The 18,461-nt window shown below is 44.2% G+C and overlaps 1 protein-coding gene across 4 annotated transcripts in view; it reads right to left on the bottom strand.

Annotated features, from left to right (window-relative positions):
• The window catches only part of LOC147462434 (uncharacterized), a 106,246-nt gene extending 93,843 nt beyond the window's left edge, over window positions 1-12,403 (bottom strand). Inside the window, exons 1-4 of one of the 4 annotated variants that reach the window (XM_086483993.1) lie at window positions 12,208-12,403; window positions 11,985-12,108; window positions 11,832-11,905; window positions 11,371-11,456 (exon numbers count right to left, since the gene is read on the bottom strand). In XM_086483993.1, coding sequence (XP_086340119.1) covers window positions 11,371-11,456; window positions 11,832-11,905; window positions 11,985-12,108; window positions 12,208-12,304 — 381 coding nt within the window. In that variant the 5' untranslated portion in view covers window positions 12,305-12,403. The remainder of the gene's footprint in view (window positions 1-11,370; window positions 11,457-11,831; window positions 11,906-11,984; window positions 12,109-12,207) is intronic. The other 3 variants (XM_086483999.1, XM_086483997.1, XM_086484002.1) reach the window with 3 other exon arrangements.
• Between the last annotated feature and the right edge of the window lie 6,058 nt (window positions 12,404-18,461).

Raw genomic sequence — 18,461 nt, 5'->3', positions numbered from 1 at the left:
CTCCAAGGGAACAAATCTAAAAAAGGACACCGGAAGGCACACGTCGAGAAACCTTTGGTTATATTCGTCCATGGTTTCGATGGCAAGCATTTTCAAGTTGCCCCACTCTGCCAAAATCCGGACTTCAAACATCCAAGTCATGTAACTACGTGCAAAAACTGTCTTGAAAGCTTGCCAAGTCCTTGGAGCGTGTTGTTGTGTCGCAATTGAACTCCACCATTGCATAGCATTGTCTTTAAGAAATCCCGCTGCTCGAGAAATCTTGGATTCTTCTGTATAGTTCCCCAAAGCATAGATGTTGTCGAATTGCTGTAGGAACTGCAATGCTTTCTTGCGATCTTTCACCCCAGAAAAAGTCAAAAATTTGACTGTTGTGCCACCATCCTTGAAATCTTTGGGTTGGTTAGGCGCATATCCCGAGTATGGATAATAAGGGTATCCATATGGGCTCCAACCATTGTACCCTGGTGGCGGTGGTGGTGGAGGTGGCGGCAATGGCGGTGGCAAAGGCGGTTGCACTGGATCAGGGTCAGATGGCTGCACCATATTCCTGAAGACTCCCCCGATTGGAACAGACGGCTGAGAAGGTTGCCGGTTAGAAGCTCTCGTACTTTCTGGTGCCGGAGGAGGAGGTACCACCTGGGGCATCAGAGGGGGTAACATGTAGTTCAAAAATTGTTGAAAACTTTGCAACATCAGAAGATTCAGCTGAGGATGCCGCGAAAGAATGTCCTGGAGTTCGTTGAGCAGGAACTGCAAATATTCTGCTGAATCCATGAATTCCAAGTATCGGGTTCTTAATTGGCTTATGCACTATAAGACACTGCGGAGCGCGCCCGATGCGCGATGAAGTAAGGGTGGGAGTGGTTAATAAGTCCGGGTTGGAGGGCGAAATATCCTCGAATAAAGCTCTGTCTGCTCTTTTGTGGGACCGATATGCTTTCAGAAAAGCACACGCCTGATCCTCTGATACCACTGTCACAAGGCGGGCACCACGTGCCAATAGAAAAGAACAGACTGAACAACTTTACGCACTTCAAATAACAATTGAACTGAAATGGAGAGAGAGACGACACGCGACACGGAGTGGCGGAACTGAAGCATGCCAGAGAATGAGCCCTAGCCTCATATTTAAAGGCCCTTGGCCTGAAAAGCAGTTATAGTAAAAAGCCTTTAAAACTCAAAAGCTTCTGGTTCTAAAGCAAAGCCAAAATGCTACCAGCGCAATTTACGGAAATCGGTACAACCTGCCACGTCATCAGCCAGCGCAAACCGCGAAAATCTGTACAGCCTGCCACGTCATCATGTCAACGCAATTTTCGGAATTTGTCTGCTGCCTTAGGGTTAGGATTAGGGTTAGGGCTTGGGTTAGGGTTTCTTGCAAAAATTAGGGTTTGTAGGTTTTAGGGTTAGGGTTCTCAAAATAGGGTTTGTAGGTCTTAGGGTTAGGGTTTCCAGCATTAGGGTTTCAGCAGTTAGGGTTTCTGGCAGACATTAGGGTTTAGGCCCCTCGGCCACATCTGTACGTTGACTCCATTCTTTAGGCTGTGACACGTCAACAGTTTGTTACAGAGAACACAGGCCGCAGGCAACAGGTTCCTCCCTCTCTCTCTTAGCAAGATCCCCCCCCTTGGTGGCGTTTTTCCTCCAAGTAAGAAACCACAGCCTCTAGCGTTTTCAGTAAGATCCTCATCGCCATCAGCACCCTCAGTACCTAGCATTTTCAGCCAAGCATCCTCACCAAAACCTCCCATCCTCTAGCGTTTTCTTCAGCAAGACTTCATCGCCATAGGACCACCACTTTGCTGGCGTTTTTCAGCATACCATGATCGCCCACATCCCTGGCGTTTTCAGCAGAGCACAGCAGCAGAATTTCAGCGGTTTGACAACCTAAAACCAGTGATTTTCAGCCAACATAAACCAGCCCAAATCAGCGTTTTTGATTCCATCAGATTTCAGCCAGTAGCGTTTTTGGACAGCAGTGAATTTGCATCAATTTTCAGCCTTAGTGTCTATCTCGTCATTCCCATCGTCGACCTAGACATAGGCTAGAATCGCATCAGTCCACAGTCATCCACTTGTACGAGTTTGTGCAATCAATAGTAAACCACTCTCGCCAACAAGAGTGACGCCTTCGGAGGAGGGTTTTACAACGTCTCTAGATTCGTATTCTCTTCTCTGTCTATCTCTCAGTCTCATACACTTTCACACACAGTGTCCATTCACTTTGTTTGTGTCCATTGCACTCTCTCATTAAGAACCGAAGGCTCTCCCTTCCATAAGAACAAAAGGAACCTTGAGCACAGTTCGGAGCACTCATCTTGAGCAAAGTTCAAACATTCATTTCACTGCACATTACAAATTACAATATAAGCAAACCTGTTACCATATACATGTGGTAGTGATGTGTGTGAACGCGCTAGGACCGCCGGGGCATTTTTTCCCTCTTTAGGAGGTTTTTTCCCCCGTGCATTGTATATACGCCCATCACTCTAGGGCTATCTATCTTTCCATTGCACACTAAGAAACATACTCTCTATTGTGTGCCTTGAGCTTCCTTCGTCTTCTCCAAGCTGTGTGTGTTTCTCTGCAACCCTAATTCCAACAATTGGTATCAGAGCAGGTCACGTCCTCGAGAGTTTAGTCGCTAGCTGTTCCAGCACACGCCTGCTCACTTTCTCCGATTTCAGTGAAGTCATTTCAGACAGCCCAAATCAAAATTCTGAGCAACTTATTTCTGTAGGTGAAGTCATTTCAGACAGTTCCCTTGTGCAGACTGTTCTTGATGCCTTACCAGATTCCTACCAGACTTTTGCTAGTACTTGGAGGCTGATGACCCAAGGAAATCCAGAAGTTGTCAAGATTGATGCATTATGCACATTGCTATTGCAGGAGTCACTGTCCAGAAAAAAACAGGACTAGACAGCGTGCAGTTGAACAGGCTTTTATTGCTTCTCAAAGAAAGGGTGGTAACAGTAATGCAGCCACTTCTTATGGTTCTGCTGCGAGTGGCAAAAATTCTGTTCCTAATGCTTCTGGTGGCAGCACTTGGTCTAGCAATTCTGGTGATAAGGGCAAAAAGAAGATACGTTGCCATTATTGTAAAGCCAATGATCACTTGATCAAGTCGTGTCCTAAGTTGAAGGCCAAAGAGGCTAAGAAGAAAGAGGGTGGTTCCACTGCAAATGCTGGTTCCACTACAAATGCAGCCATTGTTGAGTCTTCTGTGAAAGGAGACTGTGATGCTGATGTTGATGCAGAATGGGCTTTTAGCGCAGAGTGCACTTACAATCCTCCTGTCCATGATGCATGCTTGTCAGTTGCTGCAGATTCACATGTGTGGTATTTCGACAGTGGTGCTACAGAGCACATTACCTCACATCGTGAATTGTTTACCTCTCTCGAGTCTGTCCCTCATGGGAATTCACTCACTTGTGCCAACAACGCCTCTTATCCAGTTCACGGAGTTGGAAAGATTGTGCTCACTGCTGCTAATGGCAGTTCCTTCACACTTGTTGATGCACTTTATGTACCTGGGATCAAGAAGAATCTCTTGTCTATAGCCGCACTTCCTAGACTTGGACTTGTAGTCAAATTTGTGGATGACAGATGTACAGTTCATGATCTCAGTTTTGGTGATGAAATTGTTGCATCTGGGCTTTTGTGGCGTGGGCTGTATAAGCTCACTTTGTATGACAAGTGTTGGCAAAATTTTGCAAATGCTGTTGCAGATTCAAGGGCTATTTCAGATGCAAAACTTTGGCATACACGTTTTGGTCATCTGAATTTTGCCAGTTTGCTGCGTTTGCAGAAATCTGATATGGTTACTTCTTTGCCGCCTCTTGAAGAACCTGTCAAACATGTTTGTGAAGGCTGTATTCTGGGTAAAATGCAGCGTTCTAAGTTTCCAAAGGATGGTTCAGTTAGGGCCACATGCAGGTTGCAGCTTGTGCATAGTGATGTTTGTGGGCCTATGCAAACTCCGTCCTTGGGCAATTACCTGTACTTCGTGCCTTTCATTGATGATTACTCCAGGCATGCATGGGTATTTCCGCTTAAAGCGAAGTCCGAAGTTTTTATGTGCTTCAAACAATTTTTGGGTATGGCTGAAAATGTCTCAAAATGTACTATGGGCACCCTCCGTTCCGATCGAGGGGGGGAGTATATGTCTCATGAATTTAATGCATTTCTGGCTAGTCGTGGGATAAAACACCAATGTACAATGCCTTATACACCTCAGCAAAATGGTGTTGCTGAGAGGAAAAACAAGTCACTAACGGAAATGGCACGATGTATGGTCAAAAGTCAAGCTTTGCCGCATTCTTTTTGGCTTGAGGCCATCATGTGTGCCACTTAAGTACTGAACAGGTGTCCTACGAAAGCTTTGCAGTCTATTACTCCATATGAAGCATGGCATGATAGAAAACCTTCTATTGAGCACATGCGTGTTTTTGGCTGTTTGGCATATGCTTTGGTGCCACAAGTGCAGCGCAGAAAATTGGATGATAAGGCTGTCAAATGTATTTTTGTTGGTTATAGTGTTGAAAGCAAAGGTTACAGGTTGTATCATCCGCAAACAAAACATATTTTGGTTTCACGGGATGTAGTGTTTGTGGAAGACTCTGTTCAGCCCTTGTTGTCATGTACTAGAGACAATAATGTAAGCTCACAGGACATTTATGACACTTTGTTGCCTCTTTTCAGTGGTGGAAATACGAATGTAAGTTCCAATGAGGCAAATGTACAACCTATGGGGGTTTCTGAAAATGTTTTAGATCAGCCTATTACTGATGCAGATGTACATGATCTACTTGATGAGGAAAGGGCTGAAAATGAACAGGCTAGAGGTATGCCAAAATGGCTGGTGCACACTTTGCGTGACAGTAAATTGGATGCACCTTTGTCTAGTCGTACTCGTTCAGGCTCTCGCCATGCATCTTATGCATCAGATTGTTATGCTTTGGTTGTGTCTAGTTTACATGATGTTGAGGAGCCTCTGTCTTTTGATGAAGCACAAAATTCAGAAAATTGGATGGCTGCCATGCAATCAGAATTTGATGCACTTATAGAGAATGACACATGGACTTTATGTGATTTGCCTCCTGGCAAAAAGGCCATTGGTACGAAGTGGGTTTACAAGTTCAAACGCAAGCCAGATGGTGAGATCGATCACCATAAGGCTCGACTTGTTGCAAAGGGTTATGCACAACAAAAAGGCATAGATTATGAAGAGACTTTTGCTCCCACTTGTCGTATGACTACTGTGCGTTTTCTATGTGCATTGGCAGCTCATTTTGGTTGGGATGTACATCAATCAGACATTGTTACTGCTTTCTTGAATGGTGACATATTTGAGGAAGTTTATGTAACGCAGCCTCGCGGTTTTGTCATAAAAAGACAAGAGGACAAAGTGTGCAAAGGTAACAAGGCTTTGTATGGGTTGAAGCAATCTCCTCGTGCTTGGTATGAGAAAGCTGACACTCATTTGGTCAAACAAGGCTTTCGTAACATTCCAACAGAAAGCATATTGTATGTAAAGCATGAGGATGATGTATTTCTCATCGTGGTTCTTTACGTTGATGATTTGTTGATCACAGGACCAAATGAGAGACATATTGCTGAATTTAAGGCTGATTTGAATGCTACTTTCAAGATGAAAGATTTGGGGCTGTTGCATCATTACTTGGGTATACAGTTTAAGCAGTGTGATGGTGGTATTGCCTTGTGTCAGAAAAGTTACATAGAGACATTGCTATGTAAGTTTGGACTTGAGGATTGCAAACCTATTGCCACTCCCATGGAAACAGGTTTGAAGTTGAGTCTACATGATGCTAGCGATCCTGCTGATGTCACTCTTTACCAAACTGCTGTTGGCTGCCTCATTTATGTATGCAACACGAGGCCAGATATTCAGTTTGCAGTCTCACAGGTAAGCATATTTATGCATAGCCCAGGGTCTAAGCATTGGCAGGCTGTCAAGAGGATTTTCCGCTACCTTAGTGGCACTTTACATCTTGGCTTGTTTTATCCCAAGGGGGGATCATTGCCGCCAGACTTACATGCTTTTTCGGACTCAGATTGGGCTGGTTGTTTTGACACGCGAGTGTCCACAAGTGGTTTTTGTTTCATGCTTGGCAATTCATGTATATCATGGTTGAGCAAGAAGCAACCTACTGTGGCCACTTCGAGTTGTGAGGCTGAGTACAGGGCAGTCTTCACAGCTACGGTTGAGTGTGTATGGCTCAGACGCCTTATGCCTGATTTGGGTGTTGGACAGGACACTGCCAACACTATATACACTAACAGTCAGAGCGCATTGGCAGTTGCGAGGAACCCAGTTTTTCATGCTCGCACAAAGCACATTGAGGTGCATTACCACTATGTCAGGGAGAGGCTCTCAGCAGGAGAGATCAGCTTGGCTTATGTGCAAACACAGGACAACCTTGCAGATCTTCACAAAGGCATTGTCTCGTGAGAAACTTGAAGCTTTCCGCAAAGCTTTGGGCTTACTTCCCTTTGTGGACTGATCCTGTCCTCAGGGCATGGCACTTCCCTTTACTCATGTGCCAGATCTCGTTCACCGCATCACTCCAGGGGGGATTTGTTACCATATACATGTGGTAGTGATGTGTGTGAACACACTAGGACCGCCGGGGCATTTTTTCCCTCTTTAGGAGGTTTTTTCCCCCGTGCATTGTATATACGCCCATCACTCTAGGGCTAAATATCTTTCCATTGCACACTAAGTAACATACTCTCTATTGTGTGCCTTGAGCTTCCTTCGTCTTCTCCAAGCTGTGTGTGTTTCTCTGCAACCCTAATTCCAACAAAGACAACCGACAGCAGCAGCAAATTTTCAGCCCTAGCGTTTTGCAGTTTCACCGCGACGGAACACCAAGAAGCATCAGCGTTTTCAGTTTTCAGCAATCAAACTCCGCAGTAGAAGTCCCAAACCTCGCAGATCTCACCTCCCTGCAGCAAATCCTCGCCGCACGGTCAAATCCCGTGAAGTTTGCAGATTCAGCCTGGAAAACGCAGATTTCAGCATCTGCGGTTCAGCGCGTCGTTGTCGCATCATCGCCATCGACATCGTCATCAACATGGAGTCAGAATTCAACAGATAAAGATTTGCAGATTTCAGCCCTTAGCGTTTTCAGTTTTGAGCCCGTCTCGTCGTCGTCCTCATCGTTGTCGACATCGTCGGCAAGTCCAAGCAATGTAGAGATTTGTGCAATCATAAGTAGACCGCTCTCGCCATAGAGTGGGGTCCTAGGAGGAGGGTTTTACAATGTATCTGCTGTCGTTTTCTCTTCTCTCTCTATCTCTCAGTCTCAGCACCTTCACTCACAGTGTCCATTCACTTTGTTTGTGTCCATTGCACTCTCTCATAAAAGAACGGAAGGCTCTCCGTTCCCTAAGTAAAAGGAACCTTGAGCACAGTTCGGAGCACTCATCTTGAGCAAAGTTCAAACATTCATTTGGCAGTGTTCTGTATCACTCAAGGAAAGAACCACAAGATTTTTTTTTGCTTGTTGCGGTCGCACGTAACCCAAGTCCTCTTGGGCGTGTCGATTCCTAATCGTGTATTTGAAGAGTGACAGGAAATCCAAGAAAGAAGGGCTTGTCCAGCCTCCCCTTGTGCCTCTTTTCATTCATTAAGAGCGGACCGTGCACTTAGCGGCCGGCCAATCGACGTGAGGTGGGAAAAAGCAACCTTGGTGTGAGCGCAAGGCCGCCAAGGGGTGCGCCCACGGAAAAGAGCATAACTCGGGTGAAGAGAAGATCCTTCTCGAACACAAATTGCAAGCGAAAGAAGAACCTCAAGAACCCCAAGACCCTCAAGAACCCAAGAACCCACGACCCACAAGCACCCAAGTTCCTCGTGAACTTAAGAACCCAAGACCACAAAAACCCACGACTTCAGAATGGTCATCACTCAAAGTGGAATGGATACTTCGCTTGGAGGTGATGAGCATGAGAGAGGTGAAGAGGAATTTTCCCCACCAGGAGGTTTTTTTGACCCTCCCCCTTCCGCATCTACGCCCAGGATTGCACTAACTCCTATGGAGGAGTTGGAGCAGATGTTTATGGACAAAAGGATAGAACTAGAAGCGCAACGCGCTGCCTTGGAGCGCAAGCGCAAAGAAAGACAAGCAGCATGGGAGCAAAGACGGGAAGAATTGGATCGTAAACACGCAAAAGAAAAGCAGAAAGAAAGGCCGACTTAGAGCATGAGCATGAGCAAGCGCGCGAAGTGGCCAAAGAAAGGAAGGCAGCTAGTGAGCGTGAGCAAGCGCGCTTGGCGGCCAAAGAAAGCCTAGCCGAATTTGATCACAAGTGCGAAGAAAGACGGTTAGCGTATGAAGAACAGAGCGCCCGACACATGAAGGAGATGTTGCAACTTTTTTCTCGAGACAGGCACAGATGCAAGAAATTCGGGAAAAGGAGACTCTCAGTCTCTTCTTCTCCAAAGCATGACACACAGGATTTGCATGGTGATAAGCATGATGAATTGCCTAATAATGATAAGCATGATGATTTGGATGACAATGAGAAGCACGATGATTTGAATGACAATGATAAGCATGTTGATTTGCATGATGATCAAGATGTGATTTCTCACAAGCATAATGATTTGCATGAAGATGACGTGATTGTTCACAAGAATGATGAGTTAGTTGATGCTTTTTCTAGCGAAGCTAACCTCGTTGCAGATTCAATAAATCGCGAAGAATCGATCTTGGCACGAAGGATCGATAAATCACGAAGAAACTTTGTGTCGCTTTCGGCGCAGCCCAAAGACGAAAGCGTTGCAGACCTTTATGAAGTTCAAGTATCGCACGACCCACACCTCAGAGTGGGCCGGCAAAGAGTCCTTTTGAGGATTCCGGATGCTATTGGCGATCTCCCTTGACGCCATACAGTTCGGTACCAGTACCTCACTTTGAAAAGGAGGGGATGTCACATGACACATCCAACCCTATGTATCCGTGGACAAGCTACAGCATGATCAGGGTTCAGTACGATCAAGTCAGTCTAGAATAGGAAGTGATTTTGTCACGATTGTGACTAGTTACACTCTTCTTGATTCATTACAGATACAGAGGCGAAGTGTGACTAACCCAGGAGGACTCCTGTTCTCGAATGGTCACACCCCTTCGCCCAAAAGACATACCTCTTCGCCAAAAGCCACACTCCTTCGACGACTGGTCACACCCCTTCACCTTACGGATGCGACTCTTCACCCAATGGTTGCAGCTCTTCGTCGAAAGGATGTGTCTTTTTGTCTAAAGTCATGTCTCTTCACAAAGAGACATGCCTCTTCACTGATGACTATTCAATTCCTATAAAAGGAACCCTTGTATCACACTTTCGAGGGATAAAACACAGAGTCTTCTAAGTCTTGTTCTAAGTTCAGTCTCAGTTTCTTAAGTCGCTAATCCTTAATTAAGTACTTAAACTTTGGATCTCTGTCTGAAACAATAGACTTTGGTAATCCATGTAATCTGAAAATGTGTTGCACAAATAATTGCGCAACGTCTGGTGCCGAGGCAGCTTTCTTGCAAGGAATAAAGTGTGCCATCTTTGAAAACCGATCCACCACTATGAGAATCTGTGCATTGCCTTTTTGAGAACGAGGCAATGCAGTGATAAAATCCATGCTGACACTTTCCCATCTTTCTTGAGGTACGGGTAAAGGATGAAGTAACCCTTGAGGAAGTTGTCGAGAGGCCTTCATTGTTTGACAGGAATGACAAGCTTTGACAAACTTGATAACATCTTGCTACATTTGTGGCCAAAAATATGTTGCAGATAACAATCTGTATGTCTTGTTGATGCCTGGATAAGCAGCAAAAGAGACTTCATGATGTTCTTGGATCAAAATTTTCCGCAATGGTGTAATGTGTGGAACACAAATGCGATCAATGTAATACAGCAAGTCATTGACAATGGTGTAAGCTGCGAACATATTCATCTCTGCAGGAGTCGGAGTAGAGGATTTAAGGGCTTGAAATGCATCCCCAAAATCTCGATCTGTCAAATACTCATGCTTGAAACAAGCAGGTATTTCCATCTGCACACCGGAAATGGCAAAGTTGATGGCTCGAGGAAGACGGCTTAAGGCATCTGCAACTGCATTTGCCAGGCCTGGCACGTATTGAATAATCATATGAAAATTTGCCAAGAACTCAACCCATCGTCCTTAACAAGGATTCATCACCGGTTGAGTAAAAATGTATGTCAATGATTGATGATCTGTCTGCACCACGGAATCTGCGCCAAGAAGATAATGTTTCCAAGTCCGGTAAGCATGAACAATGGCTAAAAATTCCTTGTCATAAACTAGGTATCTCATTTGTATGGCTAAAAATTTGCGGCTGTCAAAAGCAATGACACGCTCATTCTGCATAAGAACACCTCCAGAAGAGCAACCCTCACCCGAAAAGGTGTGGCCACATCAGTAGACGCCTCTGCAGACAGTGTGTGGGTGACTGCACAGTGGCTTATGTGCTCAACACGAGAGAGAGAGAGAGAGAGAGAAAGGGTGAGTACCCGTGGCCTCTTCAACTACACGTCGCTTCGTAATAGAAAAACCCTCTCTGTCTTTCTATCGACACAAACGTAGAAAGACTAGAGGATTCTCGCAATAGAAAATTTCTACTTGTGGTGTGAAATTCAAGGCCACATTTTTGTAGTAAAACATCAAATGATGCATTGCCAGCTACCTCCAACAATGCTAACAAAGATTATATCCACATTTGTGTCTAGAGCTAAGGCTCTACTCAATTGCCATGTGTCTAGGTCACGATCATCCAGTGATGAGACACAACGAGGCCAATCTGGGCTGGTTAGCGAAGAGCCAAATGGAATTGATGTTGTCAGAACAATACTTTGAGTGTATGTGACGCAACGGCTCTATTATGACCTTGCATTGACTGCTTCACGATCTTTTTTGTTACACAGGAAATCTTCTTTGACGTTCTGCATACTGTGTGCCTTGCCATTCACGACGCGGCTTCTCTATGTGGCAGTCCTTATGCTACGCTTTCGAACGCACTCTCGCAAAAGCTGAAAACAGTGGAGGACATCAGCTGCAATTTTTTGTCTCTCTAAAGTGGCCTTGAGTTGGCCCCTTTACCCTAGGACCTTTTGTAAAAGAATTACGAGAGAGAGAGAGAGAGAGAGAGAGAGAGAGAGTTTCGATGAATGATAAACTATTTCCAAGAATAATTTAATATATAAGAAGAAGACAATGCACTTAAAAAGAGTTAAAAAAAAAAACATTCTATTTAGAATTGAAGAACACAAAAGATTAAACAGTTTGATGATGGAGCAAAAATAGGAGCCAAGGTTACTTGAAGAATGTACCTCAATGGCTTGGAGCTTGCGCAAGTACCACTCTCGTTCAATGCGAAGCCCCATATAAATTTTCTCTAGGGTGAGCTCCTTAGCACCTTTATGTGGATGTTGCAACAGTCAAGGCAAACAAACATGATTAAAAGTCCACAAACATGCACTTGACAAAATATGTTATCTACGTTTTGGATGCCAACAAATGTGAGATATGTAGATTTCAAGGCGAGAGACCAAGATCGAATTCCACAAACATGTAGACAAAGCATTTTACATTACCAAAGTGGAAGTTGATATACACTAGCCATGAGAGAGCTTGTATAATTACATCTTTACAAGCAAAAAGTATGTTATGGTTAATGAACTAGTGAAGTCTTTTGCTACAAGACCAAGCTCTCTCTCTCTCTCTCTCTCTCTCTCTCTCTCTCTCTCTCTCTCTCTCTCTCTCTCTCTCTCTCTCTCTCCGGAGAGGATACGCAGCTTCGTGTGCATCTCTACGAGTCGGCGTAGCTTCATGATGGGCTTCCTAAGGTTTTCTTTGGTCTCTCCACTGCATCATCATCATCATGCAAAATGTTGCCAAAGGATACACCTTGAAACAAATGCAAGAAGGACATGCAGAGACATACCCGCCATGAGCATCAATGTCTTGAAAGATGTCGCGGAGGTTTTCCCACACGTCCGAATCGGAGTTGCCCGCATCCAACAAGTTGGTATGCACCGGTGGGCCCTCAAATGGCGAGGTATCATTCTCTGCACACGCATGCAGGCAATTTCAAATAAACATAGAATGAGAGAGAGAGAGAGAGAGAGAGAGAGAGAGAGAAGCTTTTCATGGGAGCTTCCACGCACCAGATGAGGAGTTGAGGTCACTGGGCTCGTATCGCTCTCTTGTCTTGCTAGTATGCTGCTGCGTTGTGGAGCCGGGCGCCTTTGCTCGCGTTCCCATTTCGCAAATGAGCGTAGGCGATGCAAGAAACGCACGAATCAAGAACCTCTTGGCCGTCCCGACTCCCTATGGGCGAGTGGTATTTTTGAATAGAGAGATAGCTCTAGCACAACTTGTGGTATCGCAGCTCGCCACTCAAGCTTTAATGTTGGGGAATCTTCCGTCCCGACTCCCTATGGGCGAGTGGTATTTTTGAATAGAGAGATAGCTCTAGCACAACTTGTCGTACCGCAGCTCGCCACTCAAGCTTTAATGTTGGGGAATCTTCCCTTGCTGCCTGCACAACGTCTCAAGCCGCAGCTCGGCCAGCGAGTGGAAGAGCAAAGCACGATGTTGATTGGAAGGCAGGAAAAGCTGTCACACTTGCCAGGGGAGGTGGGGTGTGTGCTACAACGGCTAGCTAGCCACTTGCCGGCCAAAAAAAGGGCATGGGACATGTAGGCTCTCGTCCCTGTAGGATTCGCTTTGGTTGGCCGGCTGCACTTGTTGCGCTCGTGCTAAGAGAGAGAGAGAGAGAGAGAGAGAGAGAGAGAGAGAGAGAACACATAAAGTCGTTCAAGGAATATGCCATGGTGGGTGTTCAGCCTGCAAGTTTGAGCACATAATCACAACCGCTCACAGATTTGCCTCCAGACACCCAAGAAGACGAGCACACAAGCACAGCAGATATTTTTGTGTTGAACAAGAGGAAAACCTTTATTGGTTGGCTGGCTATGAATTCTAGGGCTTGATTTTTTTGGTCGCTAGAGTAGCAACCGTCACCCGAAAACATGTGGCCACATCAGCAGACGCCTGCACAGCAGCAGACAGTGTGTGGGTGACTGCACAGTGGCTTATGTGCTCAACACGAGAGAGAGAGAGAGAGAGAGAGAGAGAGAGAGAGAGAGAGAGAGAGAGAGAGAAAGGCTATGAGTACCCGTGGCCTCTTCAACTACACCCCGCATCGTAATAGAAAAACCCTCTCTGTCTTTCTATCGACACAAACGTAGAAAGACTGGAGGGTTCTCGCAATAGAAAAATTCACTGGTGGCGTGAGATTCAAGGCCACATTTTTGTAGTAAAACATCAAAATGATGCATTGCCAACTGCCTCCAACTATGCTAACAAAGATTATATCCACATTTGTGTCTAGAGCTAAGGATCTACTCAATTGCGATGTGTCTAGGTCACGATTATCATTAGGGTAGAAAAGTCGATTTAGAGACGCTCAAAATGTATGCAACATTTTAAGAAAGTTCAAATCTTTATTAATCAGTCTCCCGTGATTTTCCATGATCTTGAATCAAAATGATGTCAAAAGATATTTTATGTGAAATTCTTAGGTATAAAATCTCTCCCTCATCGAGTATTCGAATAATAAAAACGTTATGGTAGATTTATTGGAACATTTTTCTAGTTTTGGCACCAGTACTTTTATTGGTTCTTTTTCCCTATGCAAGAGCAAGCTAATAAAAAACAAACCTAGGGACCTAAGACACTCCAGTTCTTAACATGATTGCCTTTATCTTGGATTGTTTTACCGATTTAGCAATCGCACCAAACATAAATTGCTTGGCCTGGGCACACACTACCAACACACTAGTGTGTAGGAGTATGATGTCTTCTTTTCTTCCAAGATGGTAGCTTCAATGTTAGAAAGAGACTCCAATAACAATATCCTTCTTCAACCAAGTTGGGCTCAATATCCATTGCGGTGGGATGTGATGCTCTTGAGTTTACTTACATGAGTAGAGACATGTGTGTGTGTGTGTAATGGAATTTGCCTATTCAATTTGAGAATAGCGGAATTTAATGAGAGTACTTTCAAGAAATGATTTTGTGAGCATAGCGGGTAGACATAATTGAAGATAGCAACATAATCATAGCAATTAGTTAACTTGGCATAGACAATACTTTTGCAAGAGAGAGAGTTTAGAGAACATGACAACAATTGAGGACCGGATTTATGTGGAGCCGGTCCCCCCTCCAATAGGCATTTGTATTATGATTTCTCCCATAAAGAGAGACTTGTTACAATACAGTCTTTGTGTTCCTTGTGACCTAGGTGATGCCATGAAGATGGAAGGCTTCATGCACCACAAACATAACATAAACTTGAAGAAAGCTTTAACTATCCCAAGCCTCAGTCCCAAGACCTCAAACACCTTCGAAGGTGGAGAGAGCTAGCAGGGAATGAGGGTAGGGAAGAGGAAGAAGAAACATTTCGTAGGAGAAAGAATTAGTTCCTCACTTATCATACTCTTGTTGCTAGCATACATAATAGCATAGTAATGAAGAAGAAGGATATGGCAAGCTTAAGCATTGAAGCATGGCTCTTGGTTGGATTTGCACTCCATAGCCAAGAGTGTTGGTGTAGGCTCTCAACCTCTACTTGCTTGGAGAGGGAGCTCTTGCACTTTGCATATCACACAATGAGAGTGCTTGTGAGTGTGTATGGGTGAGTATACCCCCTAGGCACCCCCCTAGCTTGCTTGGGTCGACCCCCCCTTGTAGCTCATGCCTGAAGCTCATTGGACCCCTCCAGGCCTAGCCAATCACAAGCAAGAGCCATTACAAGCAACATGGGTAGCCTTGGGACAAGTGTCCCCCTTTCCCCTTTGAGAGAGAGGACTTGATAAATGCTAAAACAATTAGATAATTCATGTAATTTATCATTGGACCCCTTTGAAGCCTAGCCAATAGGCTTCAAGCAACACATGAAGGTAACATGGGTAGGGGCCTGACATGTGTCCTTGCTGCCTCTTCAAGTTGGGCTTCCCTTGTGTGTGTGAGTGGGTGTTCTCTCTCTAGCCCCTAGGAAAAGGGCTCGCCCCCCCTCTTGTAGGAATGCTTTTGACTTTTAGGTGATCAAGCACCTTACTCACCAAGCATGACAAAGCACTTGAACTAGGGGGTGTTCCCACAAGCATCTCAGGCAAGCTTCTCAAGGCACCTCAAGTACTTTAATCATGCAGCAAGTCAAGCACCTCAAGCATGGAGCCAGTCAAGCACCTCAAGCATCTTAATCAAGCACCTCAAGCATGAAAAACACCTCAAGCATGACAAGCACCTCGAACTTGGGCCGGGTTCCCACCTCAAGCTCAGCCCTAGCTTACTTAAGGTCAAAGGACTTTTACACACATTTATTGGAGGTCTTCAATGAAGCTAACCCTAAGGTCTTATGCTCCATTGGTTAGCCTTGCTCTTTGATAGACCATCTCCCTTTTGGGCCCCTTTACCATTGGCCCCGTGTTGAGATAGATCTATAAGCACATACCTATATCTTAACACTTGTTCCCGTTTATTCTCCCACATTAAGTGATCAATTTAATATGAGAAAATCATTTGGGTTAGTTAGATATTAGATTTTATGACATTACCTCTCTCTTGAAATCATAGTCGTCCTCGACTATGAGGTAGAAAAGATAAAGTCTTAGTCATTAGTCAATCGTACTTAGCGGGTAAAGGATCCCTTTTTACCCTATGACATCTTTCCAAGATGGATGACTAATCCATTTGGTGCTTGGGAGACATAGCTGCCGCAAGCATGTCTGCTCTTTAGTCCATTTTATTCTCCCAAAGTAGAGTGACAAATTCTACTTGGTGTTTGAGAGACGTCGTCATCACAAACATGATTCTAAGCATGCATACTAGTTAAATTTTGTGCACAATTAAAAAGAGGACTAGTCATATAAGACAAAAACATGAGTTATTTAAAAGAAATTTGTACATTTGCTTACTCTAATGTAGCATTGTAAGCATTGACAAGGTTCATACTATCCTTAAGTTGTACTCCTTGCATCCATTTAGCATCTTCAAAAGGATAATTTTTGAACTTAATAAGATACCGTCGGATAATCTTACCATGTCGTAGTACCTTGTCTTCATGCCGAAGGATAGCTTCGGGTTGTAGCACCTCTTCTTGGTCTTCAACTTCGGGAGGGTCTTCAATAATTGGTTCAATTGGTGGCTCTCCTTTGTAGGGCTTAAGTAAGCTTACATGAAAGGCATTGTGTATAAGCCAATGGTTGGGCAACTTGAGTTGATAAGCCGTCTCATTGATAGGCTTCAAGATTTGGAAAGGACCATAGTATCTTTTTGCTAGTTTAGCATAATACTTTTGATGGCCCGTAGGATTTTTGCCCGTCGTTTGCCTTAATCGAGCCTTAGGAAACTTGAGTAAGACCCAATCATTTTCTTTGAACATTAAGGCTCTTCTGTGCTTATCAGCAGCAGCTTTTTGCCTTTGTTGAGAGATGGCTATAGCCTCCCTAATCTTTTGAAAAGATTCTTGTAGGTCACGGCTATACTCATCGGCGGCGAAGATTTTCCCATGTACTTTCAGTAGCAAGGGACTTTTAGGTCTTCCTTCTATGATCTCGAAAGGTGCTTTGCCCGTAGAAGTATGTACAGTATTATTGTAGGCATACTCTACTAGCGGTAAATACTTTTCCCATTGTGAGCGTTGATCTACTTCGGTAACATAAGTCTTGAGTAGATCGAGTATCGTAAGATTGGCTATCTCACTTTGGCCATCCGTTTGTGGGTGATAGGCCGAAGAGAAATTCAATCTTGTTCCTAGATTTTCAAAGAGACCTTTCCAGAAATTACTGGTCATTCTAGGATCTCTATCTGACACGATGGATGTGGGTAATCCATGGTGTTTGAAAATCTGAGATATGAAGAGAGTTGCCATTTGATGTGCCTTAATAGTCTTTTTGACAGGAATAAAATGTGCTTGCTTGCTAAACCTATCGACTATTGTCCATATTCCTGTATTCCCATGGATAGACTTGGGTAATCCAAAGATGAAATCCATGGATATACTCTCCCATGGTGAATTTAGAATAGGCAATGGCTGGAGTAATCCAGGTTGCTTCCCTCTATCATACTTGGTCTTTTGGCATACTACACATTTTGAAACATACTCTTGTATGTCCACTTTCATGGTAGGCCAATAGAAATACGTCTCTACTCCTCGGAGAGTAGGTTGAATACCTCTATGCCCTGCATATGGAGGAGCATGGGATTCATACATAACCTTCTCACGAAGGGAATGGGTAACACATAGCCTATTGCCGTGAAGAAGATAACCATCCTGCAAGGTGAATGGTTCCTCTTTCTTCCCCAAAGCAAGGGCTGACATTATGTCTCTAAAGTCAAGGTTAGTAGCATACTCATCTATCATAGAGGATAGATCATTGTGAGTAGCTATAGACACCGCATTAACTTTTGGTCGTCGTGAAAGTGCATCGGCAACTTGATTGTGCTTACCAGCTATGTGAGCAATATGAAAATTAAATTGCGAAAGAAAATTTGTCCACCTCATTTGTTTGTCAGAAAGCTTGGTTTGCGTCATGAAATACTTGAGACTTTGGTGGTCGGTTCGTAGGATAAATGGAGTCCCCAATAGGTAGTGCTTCCATGTGTCTAGGGCATGTAGAACAGCTAAAAGCTCTTTCTCATAAATGCCCAAGACTCGTTCATCACCATTGAGCCTTCGGCTCTCATATGCTATGGCATGCCCTTCTTGAAGCAAAACCGCTCCAAGGCAATCACCACAAGCATCACATTGGACCTCAAAGGGCTTTGAGAGATCCGGAAGCACGAGGACTGGTTGGGAAGTAAGCTTCTCTTTGAGTTTTTCAAAAGCATTTTGCTCCTTAGCAGTCCATACAAACTTAACGTTCTTCTTGGTTAAGTCGTGTAGTGGTCCTGCCACTTGAGAGAATTTTGCTATGAAGCGTCTATAGTATGCACACATACCAATAAAGCTTCTTAGCTCATGTAGATTCCTTGGGTTAGGCCATGATTTTATTACCTCTAACTTTGATGGATCCATCGTGAGAGATAATATGGCCTAGATATTGAATCTCTTGAAGGAAGAATTCACTTTTCTTTTGGTTGAGAAAAAGTTTGTTCTCCCTCAAGGCTTGAAAAATCACTTGGAGATGTTGCTTATGTTCCTCCAAAGACTTGGAGTAGATGATGATATCATCGAAGAACACTCCAGTGAATTTTCGATATGGTCTAAAAATTTTCTCCATCAAACGATTGAACATAGCTGGTGCATTAGTCAAGCCAAAAGGCATGACTAGATATTCATAAAGACCAAATGTTGTGCGAAACGCGGTCTTTAAGATATCCTCATCCACTATCCTTATTTGATGATAGCCAC

The sequence above is a fragment of the Adiantum capillus-veneris genome, chromosome 2 (genome assembly GCF_014529385.1).
Source record: "Adiantum capillus-veneris isolate H3 chromosome 2, ASM1452938v2, whole genome shotgun sequence".
Taxonomy (NCBI): domain Eukaryota; kingdom Viridiplantae; phylum Streptophyta; class Polypodiopsida; order Polypodiales; family Pteridaceae; genus Adiantum; species Adiantum capillus-veneris.
The sequence above is the reverse complement of the archived record's forward strand: the minus strand, read 5'-3'. Positions and strand labels throughout refer to the sequence as shown.